This window comes from Centropristis striata, chromosome 21, assembly GCF_030273125.1.
Source record: "Centropristis striata isolate RG_2023a ecotype Rhode Island chromosome 21, C.striata_1.0, whole genome shotgun sequence".
NCBI classification, from domain to species: domain Eukaryota; kingdom Metazoa; phylum Chordata; class Actinopteri; order Perciformes; family Serranidae; genus Centropristis; species Centropristis striata.
In genome coordinates this window covers 15,811,073-15,830,721 of record NC_081537.1, presented here as the reverse complement: position 1 = coordinate 15,830,721, position 19,649 = coordinate 15,811,073, and the positions used below count along the sequence as shown (strand labels likewise).

Sequence of the window (19,649 nt, the reverse complement as noted above, 5' to 3'; positions counted from 1 at the left end):
TTGTCTCCTTGTTCGTTTGGTTGGGACATTGTCTAAGATGTAATTTAAAAAAAAATTGGTGCTGGATGATGAAAACAACTGGTCACTAACTAGGGATTTCTTGTGTGAATGTTGCCACATATATCCAGTTCATGATAGTGTAAATGCAAGGACTTTCACCATTAGTCGACCATAGGCAAAAAATACTTTTGTGTTCCCTCATTTGATGATAAAGACCTAACAGACATGTATTTATATGAAAGTCCTCCAGATTACTACATTAATTAAAGTCACTATGTGCAAAATACGGAAGAGTTAATGTACTTTCCACCACTGTATAAAACATATATGGCTTAAATGACTGTTGTTGATACATACTGGGAGACTGGAGGCTCAGCTGTTCATCTCTGTCCTTCACTACTTCCACACTTTTTTTTTCTTTTTACCTCAATCAAGACTGTCCATCCTTCATGTGGTCAAACTGCTCTGGCCTGGCCGTGATTGACACGAAGACGTTGACCCTGGCATTAATTTGTAACGCTGTCAGGCTCACTTCTTCATGAGTTGATGTGATAAATGACGGGAAGATTGGGTGTCATATTTCACTGAGCGTAATCAGTTTGCTGAGGACATGAACCTTAATGGTGACCTCATGGGGAAGGACACTTTTTTTTTTTTTTTAAAGAAAATTACCTCTCACAGAGAAACTGACAAATGACCAATGCCACAATCAGATTACATTAAAGCCATACACTAAACATATATTAAACAATACTAATGGTCTATAGCTGCTCTGTAAGGTTGTACTGCTGCTGAAATGACATATTTTTGCAGGCCAACTTGAAATTAGCCTCACCTTGGTTGCCAACACGATTTTTCCACAAGATTCTAGATTATTGCAGAAAATAAGGTCTTTAGGGGACAAAAGTTAATCACACAAGTTTTGTTCATCAAGATAATCTTCAAACAAATACCACTTTTATGATTTTTTAAGCATACATTCTATCATCAGTATTAAAGGGCTCACATTCACTCTGGATGTTTAACATTCGAGACAACCTCTGCTATCTCATTTGGCCACATGTTTTTAACCACCCTTTTTTAAGACACTCATAAAAAGCTTCAAATCCAAGATTGAATTTACTGACGTATTTCGTGCTACAGAAAAAAAAATTGAAGTCTTTTAAGCTTGTGTTAACCACAGACCTTATTTCAGTCAGCTAACCAAAAACCCATTTAAAAAACCTTGTGACATCAAGACAAAGAAACCAGAAGCACAAAACTGCGAGCTATTTTCTGGCTTTTAGTCCTTATTCCTGCAGCAATTTATGGGAATGCTATTAGTTTTGCAGGATTTTTGGTAATAACCAATGTACTGGGCATAATTTTGACCTGCTGCTGGTGTCAGATAAAAAGTCAAGTGATTGCCAAAGTTGATAAAATTCAGCCTGATGTGGAAATAGATGTCTGAGCCAAGTTTCATGGAAATCCATGCAAGTTCTTGAGATATCCGAGTCTGGATCAAAGTGACAGACTGACACTGACAACAACAGAGCTGCTAGTTCGGCTAAAACACTATAAAAAAAAACAGATTAAATGCTCTGCCCACTTTTGCCTACTATGTACAAAAAAGCACTAATTTAAAGCTGAAAGTCTGCACTTTAACCTCATATTCAATGTGTAATTTCACACCTCGATTCATAAGCTGCTGAATCCAAATAGAAAATGTCTCCCTTCGTGGCCACAGAAGCGCTCTGAGATCTTTCATGTGCCTTGACAGTGCAGAGCCTGAGAGGACTTCTTGTTCTTAATGACCATAAATAATATGATTAACTCCCAATAAAATTAATTGGCAACGGAGGATCTGCTGGCAGGCCATAGACTAAGCTGGCACAGGGAGAGTGTGTGTGTGTGTGTGTGTGTGTGTGTGTGTGTGTGTGTGTGTGTTGTGTGTGTGTCCCTGCTGTGGTGTGAGGAACATTTCTCAAATCATGACCCAGTTCTGTTATCAAATTGGATCAAATGTGATTTTCATCTCTGCAGAGAGAGAGACAGAAATGTGTGCAACTGGCAGTACATCAAGCTACTCTTACATTTCATAAAATTGCTGACTTTGGTGCCCAAGATGGCATATTGCTCTCCACTTACTGTACCACTGAGCTCTCTCTATCTCTCTCTCTCTCTCTCTTTCATGACATTGAGCAGCGGAGGTTGAAATCCTTCTCTGAAATTCTCTTTCTGTGCCTCAAACGACAACAACGAGCAGAGAATGTAAGGCCGCGTGTCTGTCTCTCCCGTAGCAAATCATTTTCACTCCTCTTTCACGCTACATCCATCAACATTATGACAAGACACTGAAGTGTTTAGTTTGGGGCAACAAATCCTAACCGAGAGTATCAAAGAGGCTGGTCCTGAGCGTATCATGCCCGCTTCAGAAAATGAAGTAAAATGGCTCATTAAATGTGAGATTTGTTGCACAGTCGTCTCCTGTCCTACAAGGCTCACACTCACTTCTTTGCATCTTTTTTTGAAAGCTGAGCAGCAGCTGCTGGACAAACTCGCAGCAGGGGTGACGATTGCAGCGCAAGGGCGTTAACGAGGAGCAGGAATACAGCAACAATGCAAATTTCTGGAAGAAAATCCGCTGCTCAAAATAGCACTTGATTATATAGGCAGGCAGGAGGATGAGGAAAACACTGTCACAGGGAAATAAAGCTGTCTGGTGCTTAGCAGACGTGAAGAAAAAACACCTTACAGACCTCAAACACAGGCAAATAAAAATAATCTCCTATCCCTCACTTCTTCTTACTGTCTGTTTAATTCAGTGTACATGAGAGGATATTACACACAAATCTATACAAGGCTTGAAATGTGAGCATCTTGCTCCAGTTTATGTAAAACACACTGTAATATCTCTGTAAATGCAGTTCTGTCAGTGAAACAGATTATGTGAATACCGAGTTCATATCCAGTGTTTATAGAGTTAGACTGCCACTCCCCGCCAAGCGGAAACCTCCGGGGCTGACAAATGAAAATAATGAAGGTAATGTTCCACAAATGGCCACTTGAGGCTGGCTCCAAAAGAGAGTCAGTCCTCATAGACCTCCCATGTTAAAATGCTTGACTTGAAAGCAGGAATAAACATATTTACAGCCTGGTACAAAAACGGTTTTGGAACCTTGGTACTATCAAATCAGCCGGCCCATGTATTCATAAGTTTTGAGCCGAACCACTGTAATCAAGGCTGTGTCCTCAACTGGGGGTGTAGCTCAATGCACAATATAAGTAAACAGCAGTAGCAAGATGGCAGATAGCATTGATACCTGCAAGATTTTGTTCTGTTGTGGTGGAAGAAGTATTCAGATCTCTTAGCACACTGTAAAATTACTCCACTACAAGTAAAAGTCCTGCATTCAAAACTTACTTCAATGAAAGTATGAAAGTTTCAGCATCAAAATGCACTTAAAGTTACACTTACACTGTTACATATTGACCTGAAAAGTAGCAAAAGCTGTCAGCTAAATGTAGTGGAGTAAAAAGTAAAATATTTGCCGCAAAATGTAGTGGAGTAGGAGTATAAAGTTGCATGAATTGGAAAAACTCAAGTAAAAGTAAGGTACTTGAGTAAATGTATTTAGTTACATTCCACCACTCTAGAATAAAATATATACATTTTCAAGGAAAACCTGCTGTTTTTTGGTTCCAGCTTGGAACCAACTTTTAAGGTCCTGAACCAATTTATTGGCTAAAGGCTAAGGTCAGCCGCTACACACGGGTATGTAGGTGACTGAGTGATTGAGTGATCACACTTAGTTCAGGGGGGCATGGCTGCTTGTCCACTGTCCTCTTCTACATCCGCAGCTATTGACATTAACTATTCATTTACATTTAGTAATTTAGCAGATGTTTTTATCCAAAGCGACTTACAGCAAAGGGAAACAACCAAGGTATAGTGCGATAAGAGACGTTAGTGCAGCAATAAGTGCTAGTGATGAACTAATACTGTAAAACATTGCACACAAAATTGCAAAATCGCATTGACCAAACACAGTCACACATATACTACGTTTTCACCTAGTCTTGTTTTTAGTCAAAATGTTCTGAATGGGTATCCACCCCTCCCTCCAGCCACATTCCCACTTCCCCAAACCCATTCATTGCCATTCTCTACCTGTCCACTTGATGCCCTCAGATTGTTCCACCTGCTCCATTCACCTGATGCCCTCATCCACCTGCTCACCTGTTTCCACTTTCCCTCATCAGCTCTACAGTACTCACCCATTCCCACTCACTCTGTCAGAACATCAAAGTGACATTGTTGCTTTTCTTGTCTTGCTTTCTGTGTTTTTGCTTTTGAGCTTCTGTTACCCAAACCTGAACCTGAACCTGCACCTGCATCCACTGAAATAAAAGGTAAAAAACTGTGACTCATTGTTCAGCTTTAGCTGTAATCACCATCTGTTTTTCCCCCTCAAACCTAAAAAAATGTAAGGCTTCAACTAACTCACAGCTGCAAGTCAGTTTCCAAACCAGAAGAACTATTAATATTAATGTAATCAGATGACTTAGATGACTCAGAGTGCATCAACACCTCCTGCTCCAGCAGCAGCCTTTGATGACCAAACCTGAATTCTGGTGTTATTTTTCCTCCTCCCTGTCTTATGTTGTCACCATCCTCAGGTTCCAGCCGTGTTTACATTCTTCCAGACCCCCTGGCCAACTGGACCATTAAAAATGAAAAAGGTACACCAAGGCGGCATGTTTAATGCATGGTCTCATCTCCTGCCACTGCGACTTACCTCCGCTTTCTCAGGATGCTGCTCGCACAAACACACTCTCTGTGACAGGAATGAGAACCACGTGGCAGAGTCCAGAGGTAAAAGACGGTACACTGAGTTCCAGGGCTTCGAGTCTGAGTAGTGAAAAGTCAGCGCAATATCCTCCGAGTTCATCTTAGAGGTTGAGCGGGACAGAGAGACTATAGGCCCTGAGGTTGACACATGAAAGCTGTTTTTGAAGCGTGCTACACTGGGAACGGTACATTTGAGGAACCGCATATGCTTCTTTGCTTCTATAGAATGAGGGTTTAAGGGGAGGCCTAGGGTGATTTACTGTTTATTCTCACACACAACAAAAAGAGATCAAGAGAGTTTTATTTATGAGAATGGATTAGCTTCAAACCATCGTTCTCTGAACAGATTCCAAAATCACATTTCTCTTATAAAAGCACCGTCTTATAGATAAAACATTTATGGAAAAAGAAGAGTGGCTCTGCCGACAAAATTCTTATTTTTGTCTCGGTTTTCAGAAGAAAGCACACCTCAAATTAAAGCAATAACCGGGGGGAAAAAAAATTGAAATTTATATTTGGCACTTTCAGAATGGTTGCTACTGACTGATTTGTGGTAAAATATAAAAACATCATTAAATAAATATTTAAAGTGATACATGAAGTCATGGAAATGTGTTTATGTTGCTGCCAAATTAGCTAACCAGCAGACTTGGCTGGCTCAACATTATATTCAGCAATACTGTAATATATTTGGGAGATTTTTATAGCCTGTTGCCAGTCCGAGGAGAAAAGGTCATCTTGAAAGTTGTTTTCCACCGGTGCTTGGATTAATGTTATTTTGATTTGATTGCTCCTGAGCAATCACAACAAGCACCTCTTTCACACAAGTACAGAAACACAAGACAGCAGCATTTTCCTTCTAATTAGAGCGTCCAATCAGTGGGCCCGTAACCTTGCACTGACCTTATCCAGTACTGATGGGTAGGCTGATTCTTATCCATATTAGATAATACATGAAGGGTTAGCGGTTAGCAATTTTGCCTCACAGCTAGAGGATCACAGGTTCAAATCTGGCTAGTGGCTCTTCTGTGTAAAGTTTGAATGTTCTCCTCGTGTCAGTGTGGGTTCTCTCTGGGTTTAATTGTCTAAATTTTCTGTAGGAGTGAATGAGAGCATAACTGGTTGTTTGTCTCTGTGTCTGCCCTTTGATAGTCTGGTGAGCTGTCCAGGGTGTAAACAGCCTCTCGTCCAATGTCGGCTGAGATTGGCTCCAGCCCCCCATGACCCGAGTTTGAATAAGGGGTTAAGTATAATTCATTAATTCATTAATTTTAATGCATTAAGCATTTTTTTTGACAGAACAAACGTTTTCATAGTTCATAGTTCAGGTAGTAGTCTTTCTAGTTCAGGAGTCTGGTTCTCTTGAAAAAGCCGGAACCACTTTTCAGCTTCCCCTCTTAATGTGGTATGTTCTGTCTCCTCAGTGTAGTCCACATTAAGTTTGTATCATTCAATGCACGTAGCTGCAAGTCTGTCTGGCCTTGAGTCAACTAAGTCAATTTTGTTCACTTGTATATGACCGTTTAAGAGAATCATTCAATTGATCTTGTTCAGTGACTAGTTGTCAGGCTGTCTCGACTCATTCATTGGTTGTTCCGATTCCTGTTTTGAGCGCTGCCCCATTGTAGCAGGCAGCATGAATCAAGGTGTTATGGGCACAAAAAGATACAGTACTGTGCAAAAGTCTTAGGCAGGTGTGGGAAAAAAAATCCCAGACGAATTGATGCTGGTTTGAAGGCAAAGAGTGGTCACACTAAATATTGATTTGATTTAGATTTTTCTTCTGTTCACTCACTTTTGTTAGAACTATTAAAATGTCTATTTTTGAAAGAATTCTTACTTTACAGCATTTTTTCACACCTGCCTTAGGCTTTTGCACAGTACTGTATGTTTGTTTATTTTTCACCCATTAGCTCCACAATTACATGATAGACCACTGTCAGGCATTTGAATCATGACATTTTAAGTTACATCTTCAACATAAAATTGAGAAAATTATGGGAGTGGAAGTTGCTTTAAATGTATACCTCAGAGTCAAAGTACCACAATATTGGTTGTAATGTTGCTGTGGTGACATATTTTGGCCTGTATGCCAGATGGCTGTTTTATGTGTTATCACAGATGTTTCTCTGAATTAAACCCATGACACCTTATAAAAACACAGCACTATGTCTTGCAGCCCACCTCCACACCTGCTTTCAGTGCTTTCACTCCACAACTTCTCACTGCAACAGGATTAAACTCTGCAGCACTTCACCCAACCCAACCTTTCATCAGCTCTGACAAATTTCTTGTTTTTCCTCTTCATCTTTAACCTTTCACCATTATGTGGCTTTCACGTTAATGTTGGCCCTTTGCCTTGGCCGGAAAAATCAAAATCAAACAGTCAAGCAATTAAGGGGCAAGGTCATGACTCATGAGGATGTGGCTCTTGGCTGGAGAGGAGCATGTTTTTAATGTAAGTCTAGGTGCTTCTATCTACATCAGGGAGATTTAAAAAGTTTGCTTTAGTGTTCATGCTTGTTCATGACTGCAGAACCTCCGGTGATTTATCTCACACTAAGCTGCTACTTTGCATTACCAACACAATCTAGAGACTCTTTAGAGTTTCTTTCCCTCTAATCACTGGGTAAACACACTCATTTTGTCACATTAGTGTCCTGGTTTCCTAGTTACTTAGTGCTTTTTAGTTACACATTGACTCCATCTGGCACATGATTCTGTACTACTCTCTGAGGACCGTATATATTGTGGTTTAAAGCCATAACGAGTAATATATTCTATAGATAATCGATAATAATACACAATTGCATGATTATATATTTGCACCACTGTTGCCATGAACAATATTGCATTTCCTGTTCATAGTGTTGATGATCATTATAAAATTAGATATATTAGTCCCGGCAAGAAGTGAGTAGTTGGCTGAGCATTTGGTTTTTATTGGTGGTTTAATTTATTGAGTCTTTTTTCTTCTTCATCTTTTTCTTCTTCATTTTTTAATGCAACAACATATTTACATTTATTTTGTGTAGGTTTTTATTTTAAAAGAATAGCACAAAATAAAAAATGTTTTAAATGATGACACTTTTATAGTCAGTCGCTCGTCAATAATTATTTGTGACCCGATAGAGCAGCCTTTGATTCATAGAATATCTATACTTTAGTGGTGTAGTCTCATCCCAAATGATCTTTCAATTCATGCACAAAAAGTCAGAAGCCCAAGTCTGTTATTAATGAAAAAAAAGAACGAAAACAGCGACAATGTGACAGTTGTATGATTAGCACCATGGGCAGCACTACACATCAAACATCAAGACTACAACAGTGTGCAACTCAGGAGACCATTAAATGGTCTCCTGAGTTGCACACTGTCTCACATATCTGTCTCGCATATCTATTACTAGATATTGACACATACATTGAAAAAGACCTTATATTTTTAAGTTTATTACCACCTTAAAGCTGGAAGGCAATATAAAGCATGCATACCAGGAGAAAGTACTTCTGAAAATAGGTCGATAGCTGGTTTAATACCAGTTTTTTTGCTCTTAATGTTTGCAGATTTTTAATTGAGAAGACTGAACTTCTCATGTTGCTGCTGTGCAGACAGGCCTATTTGGCTGATGATGTAGTTTTTGGCTTGACTTACTTTTTGGGGGCTTTTCATGCTATTTATTCAGAAGTTACACATTTGCTAGGCATAATAATGTTCTACATGACAAAAAAGGGTAAAAAAGATAGATTCTCTTCTGTCACTGTATGAAGACTTTTTAGGGCTCAGCTGAAGACTAAACAGATCTTTGCTCTCAGTTTTTTCCTGCTGCGAGTTTCCTCTCAGGCGTACACGATTGAAGAGTGTGTTGCCAGAGGTCCTCTTCACGCCTCACCTCCCGAACCTCAGCCCTTGCTGCCCTTAAATGGTTTGCCAATCCAACATGCTCTGAAATCTTGAAAGTGAACTTCAAAATCCATTAAGACGCTAAGAAAAGGATTTGAAATCCACTGGACAGGTTTTCTCCGCACTCTCTCTCCCCCCACGGCTCATATTACGGTGCATTTGTGGATCTGAAGATATTAATTTTTCAGCTACTCCGCGCCTCAGCTCTTTTTCCTGCCTAGATATAAATATATATATGCAGACACACTTCACATTCCAGCAGTCTATTGTTTTCCTCATGCTCAATTCAGTCAAGCCCTTTAATTTAGCCACATTCCCACAAAGGACCCTCTAAAACGCCCCGTCCTGGTATGAATAAGAAAGGCTAAACTAATCTATTCAATTTGAAGTGTGTCACTGACTTTGGGGTTTCTGCCTTCAAGGTGCAGGGATTAGAGGATAATTGGGGCTGTTCTGTTTTGCTGAAGATGCTTTGCTTGCTATCAGCTGAAACTACTTTTTTCTACTCGCTGCCCAAGTCAACAACTCTGTTGTGACAAATAGAGAGATGAAAAAGGCGAGAATATTCAGCATTCTGAAGAATCAGCAGGACAGGAGAAAGAGTTGGTACTAAGTCTCGCCTCTGCTTGGTTACGTCTTTAAAGAAAGAAAATGCAAGCTTTTGAGAATGAGGCGGAGAGGAGGACAAGAAGGAGAAGAGGAGAAAACTGAGGAAACAATTTTCTATTCCCTTAGTTGTAGTGTTGATATGAAACTGTCTGCACTGCATAAAGTGGACAAAATGAGACTAGATTTACAGTTTACATGCATCTCCAGCCTTAATTACTATTCCAAACATCCTGTACACAAGAAATACCTTGAAATTGCATGTTGTCTTCCTCCTGAACTCTACTGAGCAGGCTTTTCTTCAACCCTCATCCTTGTTGTTTTCATACTTCAGACTGCATGTGATTATTTTCTGTAAATTTAGTTTTCCTGAAAAGGGATGCTCAAGTAAAGAAGACTTAAATGTCAGCAGTTGGTCATTGCTGAAGGGTAAAAAAATCACTGTAAACGGTTTAATGCCTCCTGCATTTTGTAACCAAACGCTGAATATATTAATTAAATCTCACACACTTGTTACGAAAAGTGAGAAAATGAATCATCATCTGATCATGCAACAGAAAGCAGATTTATTTAGCATTTTAATCAGTTATTGATGAATGAGCATAGCTGACTCATTTAATATTAAATGAAGCATTTAGTTAACTGCTGTATCTGCCACTGCCTATAGCTGTATTGATTCATTGTGCTTGGTTTGCTGTTAGGCTCTGTCTACTCTTACTGTAAGCTGTAGCGGTACATTTCCAAATCAGAACTGACAGCTGTGTTTGTACCACTTTAACAGTGTTTTAGAGGTGAAATTAAAATGTCAAATGAGACCCTTTAGCAGAGACAGAGGGTGGAGGCTTGCACAGCAAAGCCCAATGGTTGCACCTTGCAGAACAAATACACCTTGCAAACCAGCAGAGTGCTTTCAAGACAAACATCTACCAAACAAATATGATGAACAAGTGATCTATTTCCCAAACTCAGAACTCATCAACTAAAGGCATAGACTGCATAAAGAATGGACGACATGTCTCCATTTACCTCCCACTGTACAAAAGTGAAGCCAAAATATCCCAGACACAGGCGCTGCCATCTTGCATTGATGATGTCAATTGGAGCCAGAGTCTGCACAGTAGTGATCCATGGTACAGCATCAAATAACTGATTACAACCAAACTTCATCAGAAAAATGAACACTTGAACAAACAGCGTGTTAAGAACCCAAACTAATATGAGAGAAGCCATCTTTGGACGTGCTTTGAGTTTTTAGTCCGGTCCACGTCCCTCCTATTCGCTTACATAGAGGGGGCGGGGTTTATGGCCGACAGTGCAGCCAGCCACCAGGATGTTTTAGCTTCACTTTTGGGGAGCTGTCAGTCTGTTCAGCTTAATATATATTCTATGGCTATAGGTCTGGTGAAAATTAGGCCTTTAGAGGCATGGGATGATTTTTTTTTTTTTAATATTAGTTTGGTTATGTTTAGGCGCCAAAACTACTTGGTTAGGTTAAGGCACAGAAACTATGTGGTTAGGGTTAGAAAACAGTCATTGTTTGGGTTAAAATAGGTATGTTAAACCTGGTCATTAGTAAATGCCATTTAGTAAAGTGGGGGGATCATGTAGCCTGCAAGACTGCAAGTAGACTCGTCTCAATATTTCTGGAGTAGCAGGTATCCGGATAACAAATATCCAGCCGAAAACGTCCTCTTCTGTTTGCTGGTCATTGCATTACAATCGCAGAGGCAAGAACAGAGTTGGAGGTGGGAGATGGATCTATGATTGGATCAATCAAATCAAAATCAATCAAATCAAAACTATACTTTATTTATCCCTGAGGGGAAATTCAGTTAGTCTGGTAGAATCTCTTGAAGAATGAGACAGCCTGATGGCTGTAGGAGCGAAGGATCTTTTGTATCTCTCCGTCCTGCAACGTGTTTTTTTATTTCCCAAGTGGCCAGGTTAGCTCAGCTACTAAAAAGCTAAATTGTCATCAGATAGCTAGCCGATGAGTTCTGAGATTGCAAAGTTGACCAATGCATTCTGCACCTTTTGCTAGCCACAGTCAACCAAAGCCTGCTCAAACACAATTGGTCAGTAGTACTTGGACTACGGAAACCAGAATGCTTCAGACGCTTAAATGTGGTCCTGTTGCCTGCAGATTGTGAATTCATATGCAGAATCTGTTAATAGAGATTATCTGTTTTACTCTTACGTTTTTGAGAATTTTACAATAAAATTGCTGAAAGGTCTTATTTTCAGTGGTACAAGTGAACATAAAAGCAATGACAGTGAGGCCAGGGGTCTTAATCTTCCACTTTAAAACTAAAGTAATACCCTTGTTTAAGATATATATTATGATTTACTTGTCTTTAGATGTCTTTTAGTACTGAGTAGTGTCTGGTTGTGTGTTGAATCACCAGACCAGGTTTTAAGACGACAGGGCTGAGGCGTCTATCTGGACATAAGATGTGACAGCACTGTCTGTCCAATAGATCTGAGATCTGTATCACTGAGCACTATTAATCCCTCTTTCAATCATCCCTTGAAAGAAAGAAACATGAAAGAGAATTAAACCTCCTGAATCCCTCCTGTGCTTTCTGATGGTATTAAATCTCTTCGTATATAAACCGAAGCAATGAGGTGATAGAGGTGAAGAAAGAGAACACAACAATAGGCGATTGTGTAGTAGATAAGAAAGACTGACAGGGTTAATAATGTCACTTTCAGGTTAGGATTACAGCTGCACATTAAACTTGACATTTATCAAGACCCCTGTAAATCCATAAAAGGGTTCTTGATAGCTAATGATAGCCAACAGTTCATTAAACCATCAAAGAAAAGGGACGCTCCATGCAAAGGAGGTCATCAAACTGCCATGTGCGGTTTAATGCGTTAATATTTCAGATAACTGATTTCATATTTAAAAAACAATCCCTTTTAATTACTTGCATCTCCTCATCTCAATTGTTATTGAAGATCTCTTGAGCTCTTGAACTCTTCAGTGTTCTTCATTTGTTTTGCCTGGGTTGAAGGCCAAGTGTAATAAAGAGCCCTGCTTCGTTTCATCTCATATTCCTCTCCTTATCTAATCCCATTAAGGCTCACGCTTCAGGAAATAGGAGTGCCTCCTGGTAATGAAGAAATACATTAACCGAGCTACAAAATGGCCCTGCTGCACAAAGCCTGTTTTCTCCTTCAGCAATCCCTATAACATCTCCCTGGAGATTTCACATTTATTTAGCTGGATGGTTTTATCTTTATACTTCATATACATTCAGACATCCGGATCCATTTAGTAATAATTATATATTTAAAGCGAGACACTACGTGCAAGCACGTTGTTTTTTCATGCACTTTCATGCATTTTGAGATTTTGGGCTTTTTTTTCTGCCATAATGTCTTCTTTTGGACTAGGTGTTTATTTTTCTACACTTTCTCAATTTGCATCTGTAGATTGCTCCAAATTTGACTGCAAGTTAGCATTACATAATAATAATTTATGCATTTGAACATAAAATTTCAGTAAACTTGTAATATATATATATATATATATAAAATGTATTTATTTTTCACCTGTAGTGTCTTCATGAATTCATTATTTTTTAAAGGCCATTATCTCAAAAAGTGTTTGTTTTTTTAAACTTCCGTAATCACTTCAGTACATACACTATATTTTCGAATTTGATTCCTATTTATATCAGGAAGTTCTCATTTTTTTACTTTGGGTTTTTTTCATATATCATTCATAGTGTGATTTATATCACATTTTATTCCCTAAAACGAGGCAAAAATTGTTTATATGTGGCTGTTGACAGTATTTTCTGATTTATGGAGCGATATAAAGATAAACTTCATCTTAATTTAATCAACTCAACTCAACTCAAAATGAAATCAGGAAGTCAAGGTAAGCAGCTGCATTATGTTGTGTGCAAGCCTTTATTCCAGCTCCCGAAGGCCATTGAAACACAGATTTTAAACATGAGTCTTCTTCACTGCCAGTCTCTAAAGCTTGAGTGTCTTATTGTTTATGTACGATGGTGCAGAGCCCAGACTTGAAACAGGAAAAACATCTGCCAGTGGGGCAAGTTGTGGGAGAAAAAGGAGGTTCAACCCTTGAGATCTTTTTCCAAAAAACAGAAATTCATGTGACTTTCCAGATACCTGATGATAGTACAGTAGTGTTCAAAATAATAGCAATCCAATGTGACTAACCAGATGAATCCAGGTTTTAATTATATTTTTTATTGCTACATGGCAAACAAGGTACCAGTAGATGCAGCAGATTCTCAGAAAACCATCAAGATCCAGTATTCGTGATATGCACGCTCTTAAGGCTGTGCAATTGGGCAATTATCATTGCACAGCCTTAAGAGCTGAGCTAAGAGTGTCCACTGAGGGATGCTGCTCAATGCTGCTCCTCCATGAAGCTCATTCCACAGATGTTAGAGTCCATGCCACACACAGCAGCCTGTCTGTCCTGGTTAGCGATGGCTGCATCTGCAAACACTTCAGTCACACCTTCTCCAGGGAACACGCAAGAAGGAATCCTTCAAGGCCTGAGCAAGAAGTGAAAATGACTTGATGACTGAAGCGTCAGCAGCTCATCTTTAATGCGGCTGACAGTGGTTGTAAGCTGGAGCGCAGCCAGTGTTTGTACGGAGGTGTGATGTAGTTGTTTATAGCTTTGTTACTTGCCTTACGGAAAAGTGAAGCAGAGGAAATAATTCATGAAGAAAAGCATTAATTCATTTATAGTCGATACATTATTAATCAAAACGTGGGCAGTTTGTCATACTTGTTTAGATTCATTTAAATGAAGTTAATTATTCACAAAAAAAAAACTTTGATGTGTTCTTCACCTCTCTGAAGTTTTGCACCAATGTCAACTTCAATCAAGCTGAATTCAATGTGACTGATAGCAAATGATTGCTCACAGTTAGTTAGTTATAAATTGATAAGTCATGGATAAAATGCATCACCGGCACACGCCGGCTACCAAACACACACAGGAAGAGGATGAGCTAGAATGTGTCGAAGCTTTTAAAGAAAAACTGTAATAATTCATCTTTAACACACACAATTGTGTAAGACGTCAGCTGTGAAGCAAGTAGTGCAGATATAGAACAGACAGTCTTCTTTCAGTCAAGGTTTAGTAAGATATGAATTGCATCAGCTTCTCGAATGAGTTTTGTAATATGGGACTGCACTGGGGCTGGGCGATATATTGATATATTTTTAAATGTGATATGGAATTAGACCATATCGCATATATCAATATAGTTTAAAAAATGTATTTCTTTACATATAAATGCTGCCCTTACTAGGGTGTCATATTTAGTTCTTTTGTAATGTTCGTTATTCTTTTCTCATATAAATATACTTCAGAAAAAGATTGGCCTATTTTATTTCATAGGCCATTTTTATTTAAGATTTTATTTAAATGTGCACTTTGAGATTTGATTTTAAAAAAGGTACTCCTGTTATACAGTATTTATGTTCATTTAAATAGTTTCAATAAAATTACTTGTGACATGTCAAATTATGGCTTTAATTCCGACTGAACATTTGCTCTCACTTTGCGATATCGGGATATATATTGTATATAGATTTTCAGCCTAAATATACCATAATGTGACTTTTGGTCCATATCACCAAGCCCAAGACTGCACCCAAAAAATTTGTTTTTCTGTGCGGTTATATTGTTCTAATGCTGCTTACAAACCTTCCTACTGGCAGAGTGGCCACATCCAGGGCCCTAATACCTGCAGGGGCCCTAAACTTTACTTGACCCTTCCTTTAGAAAGTGCATGTTGAATTGAAATCATTGTTGATATGGAAAAAGTGAAGTGCAGGTCCAAAATAAAAGGAGTATAAATAAACTTCTATTGAGTTCAGAACTCCTCGTTTCAGCAAGGGAGTTACCAGCATATACATGGATGTTTTTTTAAAGTGATTTATAAAAGATGCATTTCAACGCAGTGGCAAAACTGTTGCCATTACGCATTACACACAGAAGCTTACATATAGAGGAAGGTACATAAGGGTTTTTGTGATGCTGGACTATAGTGACATAAACAAGACTTTTTAATGCAAATGTGAGCAATTAAAGATAAATCAGTTTGTGTAATAGGCCTTCTTACACTTGTGCCAGAAACCAGTTGTCTTAAAAGTCTGACAGCTGCCTGCTGGTGTGATTATAGGACTAAAGCCTGACTGAAAATTGTTCATGAAACTAATTTGGAATGAGTGGCAAAATAGATATGAGCCAATATTAAATCTTTAGATATCTTCTAGTGTTTTTAAACATCTGCATTAATGAAATGAACAAATGTAGACATGGGATGTTGAGTAGAACTTGAAACTGGAGCTCTGCTACCACCTGCTGGACTGTGGAGTACACAGTATAGTATTATAAACCATGTTAACGTCATTACTGTACCAGCAGTTCTATGGAATACAGAATAGTTGGCCATTGTTTCAGGAAAGTGGAAAGCATCTCCCATTTTGTCCAAAACACACAAACAATGATTTTAATTTTATCCAAATTTATTAGCAAGAAAAACTGGAATCTGACAAGAAAAACTTTCCGTTTAGATTCACTTCTTTGCAGTTTCTTCCTCCTTTGACAAGTTCTTGATCATCTCTTCTTTCTTTGCCAGGAGACGTTCTTCTCTGCGCTTGCGGGCCTCCTTGGTCTTGGAGCGGCGAGCCTCTGCCTGGTCACTGGGTAGGCAAAAGGGAGGTGAAGACAAGAAAATTAATGACAGAAATACAGTGAGCTAATGAAAAAGGGTCATTGTAAATGAAAAGAACAAAAGCTTAAAAATGGACTATAAAGCCCAGGCAGGAAAATCAGTATCTAAATATATAAAATCAAAACCTCTCCCAACAGAATAAAAAGAGCAACTTACGCGAGGAGCTTCTTGCGAGCCTTATCTGCCTTCAGCTTGTGGATGTGCTCCATCAGGATGCGCTTGTTTTTGAAGACATTACCCTTGGCCCTCAGATAGAGACTGTGGTACCTGTAAGAAACAGTAAAAAATACCTCAGAGTGTCTCAAAGCAAGATGCCTCTTCCTGAAACTGGACTTAAAAACTACACTGTCTTATTAGACAGCAATGAGCTGTGACATTCACACTTACATGTGCCTGTCAATTTTCTTGGACTCCCTGTAGCGACGAAGAAGACGACGCAGGATTCTCATGCGCCGCATCCATGACAACTTCTCAGGCATACGAGCATTGGCTGTTCCCTTTCTCTTACCTGAGGAGGAGGGAAAAAATATTGTAGTGAAATAAATGGCAGTGTGTTAAATCAGGTTAAAAACTACTAAAATACTGCCTTTAAAAAATATGACAACTTGTGTGTTTTTAAAAAAATAAAAAGGGACGTTACCCACCATAGCCCATGTGACGTCCCTTGCGGCGTGCCAGCGTGTTCTTGCGGCAGCGAGCACGGGAATGAACCGTCACAGGCTTTCTGATGATCAGTCCATCCTTCACCAGTTTTCGGATCTGCTGGCCTATGGTAAAACCATAATGCAATAAAGATGCAGGCCACACAACACAAGTCTACAAAGAGTGAGCTCTCCAATGCAAGGCAAACTACTCACGAGAATTTGCGTTGGCAATCTCATTGGTCTCATTTGGATCCAGCCACACCTTCTTCTTGCCACAGCGCAAGACGCTGGACGCCAATCGCTTCTGGAGCCTGAGCATGCTGGCATATTAGTTTTGCAGGTTATGAGATACATACAGCGCTATGGGGCTGTTACTATTTATTAATTTTAACTTTACAAAAATGGCATTTGTGCCAATAATCAGTCCCCAGAAAAATAGCTTATGTATAATAAAGGTTTCTAATTGAACTTAAAACTATTAATTTTATAGCTAAATACTTAATTACTGCTAGCCACAACTAATGGCAAGTGAGCTTCTTTATTTAGCACTATTCAAAACCAAGATTACAAATAAAAGCACATACAGAAAGAACAGTGACAGTGTTGTACAAAAGATAAAACATACAAAAAAAACAAATACTCATAATTCTCAATTCAATGTATACTAAGTACATCTTACTAACTAAATACATTTTTAACTGAGCTTGACTGCAACTGCATCCCATTTCCAAATTTCTTTTAGTTAAGTACACATAAGCCAGTCAAAAGACTGAACTAACAGGTTAACTGGTTTAATATAAAAAGGTGCAACAATAATTGATCTGCTGCCAATTAGTCGCTCAACAGGTCTGAATGTGATTAAAAGGGGTGAAGTATTTTTCTTTGTGAGTGGGAGACTGTCGCCTGGAGGGGTCATTAGGTTTATCTTTAAAACTAACTATCATAACATGTGAAACATGCAATGTAATCGCTTGACATTAAGAAATACTAGCCTTTTAGCCAACTGAAAGTGTGGGGATCCACGTATACAACGAGGAGAAAAGCCTTTGACCAAAATATTATTATAAGCTACAGTTAGCTTATAGCTAGCTAGTTGATTCAATTTAATTACAATATCGATCAGCTTGTGCGACCAAAATTGGCAGACACGCTGCAAATGCTGCAGCATTGGCCGCTGCCTCCCCGGTGAGGACCTGCGCTGTTTGTTACATGTTGTGACATGTCTTGTTTAATTCGGCTAACTCCGGTTAGCTTACCCAACATAGGCCCCATGCTACATGCTCTATGGTACAAATACGCGACTTTACATCAAGTCGAATGGAGTTTCAGTCGTCCTTCTCGTCTCAAATAACAAAGCCAACAACCCTATAAATCGTTTTCTAAGAATTAAAGCACATATTTGAATGTCGAAAGTCTAGCTCACCTCATGGCTGCCGCTAGCAAAGTAGAAGCGAAGGAAATAGAACGTCTCAGAGCGTACCATTATACATATCGTCATGGGTTACTCTATTGTGGCTGTATTAGAAAACCGTGAATATACCCACCTATCGGTTAGTGACCGTATGTATTCAAATGCAGTTTTGAATATAAATATATGTAGTTGTATCTATAGTATAATATGCCCTAAAACTAACACTGACTGTATTAAAAATACCCCACCCCCCATCGTGGCACAGTGGTATGCTCCAATGAAATATATTTTCAATATCCGACCACTGGAGGACGCGCTACATCCATGTTTTAATAACTTTGTTCTTTGTGTTCATATCATTTTCTGTATAGGTCTAACAGATATTGCATTTATTTATTCATTTTTGTTTGTTTGGGGACTCAAATTTGAAAACATTTAGTTTGGCTTTTAGCACAAAGGCCTTCAAAATAAAAACAAGTCATTAAAAACCCTGAATTGAAACTGGTACACCAATGTCTTATGTCACAAAGGAAAAAAAAAGTAATCTAAAACGTTCCAGAAAAACTCACAATTCTAGCATTGCAGATGATATATATATATATTATTCATTTTTTATTAACTCTATGGAGTCTTGGGCTATTTTGTCCATTCTTGAATCCTTTTCGTCCTGCCTGCATACACCACTTAAAAATGTTTAAATGCCATGTTGGTGTATTCTTTTTCAGCTTAGGTAGACAGTAATGGTCAGGTAGTCAGCTAGAGGGGCGCATTTGTTTACTGTCTAGGCTATAGTGTTTGGCTGGTTGTGCACCACAGTGGCACTGTTCATTGCATTGACGCACACACAAACACACACACACACACACACACACACACACACACACATACATACACACACACAAGTATGACAAGTGTTGATGAGTTATTTTTTATTTTTACTTTATTTTTTATTCTCCTTTAGTAGAGTTTTTGGCTCTCTGAACAAAAGAGCAGCTGCTAAAAATAGCAGAACATTATGGCCTTGATGTTGGTGATAAACGTAGGAAAGACAGAGTGAAACTTGTCTTGAAGGACAGTTTATTTGAAAAAAATGGATGTCAGCAAAATGCAGCTGTTTTAAATGCCGTCTATTTTTACCCCATTGGTCAAAGAAACACTGTATCCAATATTCACTATTGGGGCAAAATATAGGAACACTGTCAATACAATGCACTATAATGGTAGACCAGCACCATCCACCACAACTTCAGTAATAAACATAAAGTTGAATTATCACCTTTCTGACAATGTAAAAAAAACTCAGCATGTAGAAACTTAACAAAAGTAGAAGCTGGCAGACAACAGAGACATAATAACAAATTATTTTAACATGTGTTTAGCGTTACAATTTTGGTAATTCTGTGTCTTTTGTTGTGTCTTTTTTTAGTTATTTTGTATCTTTTTTTGGTCATTTTATGTCTTTTTTTTTTTTTTTTTAGTAATTTTGTGTCTTCTGTGTTTTTTTTTTTTGTTGTCA

The 19,649-nt window shown here is 38.6% G+C and overlaps 1 protein-coding gene across 3 annotated transcripts; it reads right to left on the bottom strand.

Annotated features, from left to right (window-relative positions):
* Positions 1–15,851: 15,851 nt before the first annotated feature.
* Positions 15,852–18,202, bottom strand: LOC131959444 (large ribosomal subunit protein eL19-like). Of its 3 annotated transcripts, none has more exons than XM_059324645.1 (6): positions 18,146–18,202; positions 16,936–17,033; positions 16,723–16,845; positions 16,466–16,586; positions 16,235–16,345; positions 15,852–16,046 (listed from the first exon to the last, which is right to left on the bottom strand). In XM_059324645.1, the coding sequence occupies exons 1-6, from the start codon at positions 18,148–18,150 to the stop codon at positions 15,920–15,922; spliced, it is 585 nt and encodes a 194-aa protein (XP_059180628.1). In that variant the 5' UTR covers positions 18,151–18,202; the 3' UTR covers positions 15,852–15,919. The 3 variants fall into 3 exon arrangements, with proteins under 3 accessions (XP_059180628.1, XP_059180627.1, XP_059180626.1); XM_059324644.1 differs by having other exon boundaries at positions 16,936–17,042; positions 18,146–18,165; XM_059324643.1 differs by lacking the exon at positions 18,146–18,202 and adding an exon at positions 17,715–17,905.
* Positions 18,203–19,649: the final 1,447 nt, after the last annotated feature.

Excerpts from the sequence above, each read along its gene's own strand:
- LOC131959444 (XM_059324643.1), bottom strand. The coding sequence starts at position 17,890 with ATGCTGCAGCATTTGCAGCGTGTCTGCCAATTTTGGTCGCACAAGCTG. Across the intron at positions 16,587-16,722 it reads GGGACGTCACATGGGCTATG|GTAAGAGAAAGGGAACAGCC; the intron begins GTGGGTAACGTC and ends CCTCCTCCTCAG. Across the intron at positions 16,047-16,234 it reads GCTCGCAAGAAGCTCCTCGC|TGACCAGGCAGAGGCTCGCC; the intron begins GTAAGTTGCTCT and ends TTGCCTACCCAG.